The sequence below is a fragment of the Neomonachus schauinslandi genome, chromosome 12 (genome assembly GCF_002201575.2).
Source record: "Neomonachus schauinslandi chromosome 12, ASM220157v2, whole genome shotgun sequence".
NCBI classification, from domain to species: domain Eukaryota; kingdom Metazoa; phylum Chordata; class Mammalia; order Carnivora; family Phocidae; genus Neomonachus; species Neomonachus schauinslandi.
The window spans coordinates 99,588,562-99,592,875 of NC_058414.1; the positions used below are offsets into that span (position 1 = coordinate 99,588,562).

The following is a 4,314-nucleotide window of genomic DNA, read 5'->3' on the forward strand; positions in this document are numbered from 1 at the left end:
GCCTGTCACCGCAGATTAATGGTCTCCCCGACACCCCCGCCCCGCCGGTCCAGTGCCCAGCCAGCCAGAGTCAGACAGACACCCAGAGATGGAGAGACCGCCTGGTGACAGGCAAAGCCAGGAACACACGCGCACGCTGCCACATACAGACCACGCAGAGACCACACCACGACAGGCACTCGCTGTGGGCCCGGGAGCAGGGCAGACACCCGGGCTCCAGGTGGGAAGAGAGGCAGAGGCGGGAGCGGGAGAGGGGTAGGCGGCCAGATATGGGGCCTGGGGTGAGGGGGAACATTCTGGAGTCAAGGCCAAGGGGCTGGAGACCTGGCAGGAGCCCAGAGAGCCAGAAGCAGCGGGAGCAGGGCCAGGAGGAGGGCCGAGGAGGCTGGCAGCGACAACAGCAAGCGAAACGGGGCAGCTCCCTCACTCGGGCCAACTCAGGGAGCTGCTGTGGAAGGGGCAGGAGGGAGCCACAGACTGAGGCTCAGCAGGTGTGGGACGGTGGCCCCCACTGTCCCGGGCTCCTCACCTACTGCAGGGATCCCCACTCCTGACCCCCTCCTCCGACCCCACCCCCCAAGGCCAGGAAGGAGTTGGAATGGACCGGGCCGTAGGGTTGGTGCCAGCAATCTTGCTGCCAAGAGGGGCCAGGAGACCAGGCTGGTCGTGCCACCAGACAGTGTCGGGCAATGCCCCCAAAGGCTGGCGGTCTTCTCTGGCCTAGGATTTAGGGACCTCGTCCCTCTGTATCTGTGCACCGACCATCATACACTCCCCTCCCGACTTGGGAAGGAAACTCCCCTGTCCCGTGGTTTGGGGACGGATGGGCACCTCCAAGCCATTCTGGCCCTAGCATAGGATCCCCACCCTAGCTTATCACATTGGCCTAGAAGAATTGGGGACCTTGACTTTGACCTCCATGGCCCCTTCTAATTTGAATTCTCCCATAGGTCTGCCCCTACCCTGCCCCATACCTTCTTCACCACACCCTGTGAGCAGACCCCATCACGCCCCTGTGACTGCCTTCTCCGGCCCACCCTGCCTCAACTGCCCTGTCCTCCCTGTGCACCATCAACCTGTTCTCTGTATCTGTCCTGTCCCAAGTTCCCTGCCCTTCCTCTCTTTTCTTCCCCTCCCCTCCCCTCCCCTGCAGTCTCCCTTTCTCAGGACCTCTCAGATTTGTTCTCTCTCACCCCAGCTCTGGAACCCCTCCCACCCCCACCTCCAGCCAGTGGGTCTGCCCACCCTCAAGAGGCCCTTACTGACTGGACCCCTCCACCACCCACCTTGGACCACAGCCCACTCCCACCACCTCTAACCTCCTCCAAGGTGAGAGGAGAGCCAGGGAGCCAAGCACCGACCTGGGTGACCTTCTCAGTGACGTTGTGGGTCCGCTCCTTTATCTTCGGTGCTATGATCTCCCGGTCACTGGTGGGCGAAGCCAGGAAAGGGTCCCCCTTGAGGTCCACAAAGTTGAGGGTGATTTGGGGAATCTTGCTAATGGTACGGTAGCGCACGAGGTCAGAATCTGATGTGGAGTTGAGCAGGCCGCCGCGCAGCGGGTGCATGGCCCCTGAAGTGGAGGGGAAAGTCACATCAGGGGGACAGGCGGGGGAAGGGGGGTGTTGCACGGCCCAGGGGGTGGAGGGCAAAGCTGGGTCCAGGGGACAGGCTGAGGAGGAGACCAGGCTCTTTGTGAACTAGGCCACGGGATACCGTGAGTCAATGAGGTCAACTCAGGAGACAGGCAGTCACTGAGAAACAAGGCCAGAGTCCTGGCCACGGGGAGGAAGCGTGCCACCGCACAGCCAGGATATGACGGAGGAAGAAGATCCTCCATAGGGTCTGTTCAGCGGGCACTGGTCACCGGCCAGAGGGCCAGGTGGTAGCCGGGACCCAGAGGCCTCTCCTGCCCTCCACACTCCCCAAGGCCATCCCTGCTCCGGGCCGTCCTGGGAGAGGGAGCTCCACCAGCCAGCAAAGGCTCTGTGAGTGGAAGAATGTAATGGGATGAATGGACATTTAATGGAGTAAAAGGCCACTTAATGGGATTAAGTAAGTGCTTAATGGGATTTCCATCTCCCAGGCACACAGGCCGGGGCTGAGAGGGGGGCAGCTGAGGGCCCCGAATGGGGCGGGCCTGGCGGGCGGGGAAGTGTCGGGACAGGTCCCGCAGGGCTCCCGGGCCCTCACCGGTGCTGGCGTGGCGTGGGGGCGGCGGCAGACCCGCGCGCATGGCTTCGATATCGTCAGCCGAGGAGGCGCGGCGCACGCTGGCGCAGCTCTCCCGGGAGCGTGTCCGGGCCAGGCTGCAGCTGGAGCCCGAAGCGTCGGGGTTGAGGCTGTGCGCCCGGGGTGACGGGTGCGGCTCGGGCGCGCCGGCAGAGGCAGGCGGGGAGCTGGAGCCCACCAGCGCACACCGCTCCTCCGCCGGCCCGAGCCCCGCCACGTGGTTGTCCATGGCCGGCACCTCATCCAGGGCCAGCGACTCGCGGCTGGGCGCCGCAGGCGTCAGGTCCACGTCCACCACCACGGCCCCCGGGGCGCCCGCACTGCCCGCACCGCCTGGCCGCGCGGAGGACTCCCGGGCGGTCAAGGCCAGCAGCGCAGGCAGCTTCAGGCGGAAGGTCTTGGCTCGGCCTGCGGGAAGAGGGGAGGCAAGTGGCCACCGAGACCGCCAGGACAGCAGCCCAGAGCAGGGAAGCCTGGGAGCTGGAGCCCCAGCCACCAAGGGGAGGCAGGTGGAGAAGCGGGAGCCCTGGTAGCCGGCACCCCTTCACCCCAACTCCCACTGCACCGAACTCAAGTCTCAAAAGACCTCCAGAAGACAATCTTATCTAAGGCTCTGACAGTACCTCACAGGTCATGGTGGGCTCTGCATAAACCATGCATGACTCTCACAACTGTGCTGGTGGGTGTCATTATCCCCAGTTTAGACTGGAGTTGTGTGATGTGCTAGAGGTCACACAATAAATGGCAAGGCCTGCATTTGCATGGAGGAGTAATGCCATGGCCTTCGGCCACACCCTGCCATACGCTGGCGTCTTATAGACCGTCCCTGGAAAACAGGTAAGGCCACTGTCCTTAAGACCGCCTTCTTGGAGCTTGAGAAACCAAGAGCTGGAATCTTTTGCCAAGACTCTGAGGGAAAAATTAAAATTAAGCCCAGGATGTCATGAAGGAAGGGGGAGCCTTTACGTTATGGGAGAACGAGACGAGGCCTCCGTGTCTCCAGCCATGGTGAGCATTCCCCTCAACTCCTCTTCCCAATCAGCCACGGCCAGAGCAAGGAGCTGGCCAGTCCAGGAACAAGGCCCAGGGACCCGAAGCAACACAGGGAGGGGAGTTGAGTCCCTAAGACACAGAGCCTTCTGATGAGCTGGGGAGCCACTCCGAGGTGGCCAGGGCCATGTGGGAAGGGTGAATCCCCCATTCCTGGGGCTCAACACAGGACCACTCCAGGAACCCAAGCAGGGAGGGCTAGGAAACCAGGTGCAGTCCTGTCCCAAGGACCTGTGAATCTAGGCTCAATCTGTCACCCCATCCCTGTCTGTCCATCCTGAGCCATATGGGACTAGGCCATATCCTTGGTGTTCTCTCCCCAGTATGTGAAGGGAGCACCCCCCCAACATCCCTTCCTGCAGAGCACTGGCCTTGGGGAGTCTCAAGGCCTCAGGAAAGGGACCTGAGAGCATGGCTGCACTTACCTGGAGCCAACCAGCTGCTGGGGGGGCCACGGTGATTGGTGTCATGGGCCGGGCTCCCCACCATGTCCTTTTCCATCACCACCTCGAAATTGAGGATGAACATGATGACAGCTCCATCTTCATTCTTCACGGGCACCACATCCACCAGGCACAGGAAGCAGCTCCCTGCAGAGCAGAGGACTTGGCCACTGTGGCACCAGGGCCCCTCGGGTGGGCAGAGCAGAACCCGACGGGGCCGGTCCATGCCGGCCCCAGGGGCCCCATACCCATTTCCTGGCCCCTCCTCCGCGGTGTCTCCTGCCCAGACCCCTCCTTCGGCCATGTGCCTGCCACTCTGAGCTCCTTCCCTCCATCTGTCCACTCCAGCGTGCTGCTTCTTGTGAGGGCCTCTCTGCTCGTCCCTCCCTAGCCTCTCAATCTTTCCTTGCTGCCCCTCGTGCCAGGCAGTCTAGCACTGCAGGGAAGCCCACAGACTTCAGGCCCAGGACCTCCAGGCTCCCATTCCAGCTCTGCTGCTTTGTCACTTATGCTTTTTTCCCCCCTTAATTATTTAGCCTCCCTGTGCCTCATCTTCCTCCCCTCTGAAATGGGAATGATAATCACTCAT

General features: G+C 62.2%; 1 protein-coding gene across 1 annotated transcript in view; it reads right to left on the bottom strand.

Moving 5' to 3' along the window:
- Window positions 1-3,866, bottom strand: part of KCNH2 (potassium voltage-gated channel subfamily H member 2) — a 14,686-nt gene extending 10,820 nt beyond the window's left edge. The window contains exons 1-3 of the mRNA XM_044919918.1: window positions 3,708-3,866; window positions 2,194-2,640; window positions 1,362-1,573 (exon numbers count right to left, since the gene is read on the bottom strand). Of these exons, the coding sequence (XP_044775853.1) occupies window positions 1,362-1,573; window positions 2,194-2,640; window positions 3,708-3,810 (762 nt within the window). The 5' untranslated portion in view covers window positions 3,811-3,866. The remainder of the gene's footprint in view (window positions 1-1,361; window positions 1,574-2,193; window positions 2,641-3,707) is intronic.
- Window positions 3,867-4,314: the final 448 nt, after the last annotated feature.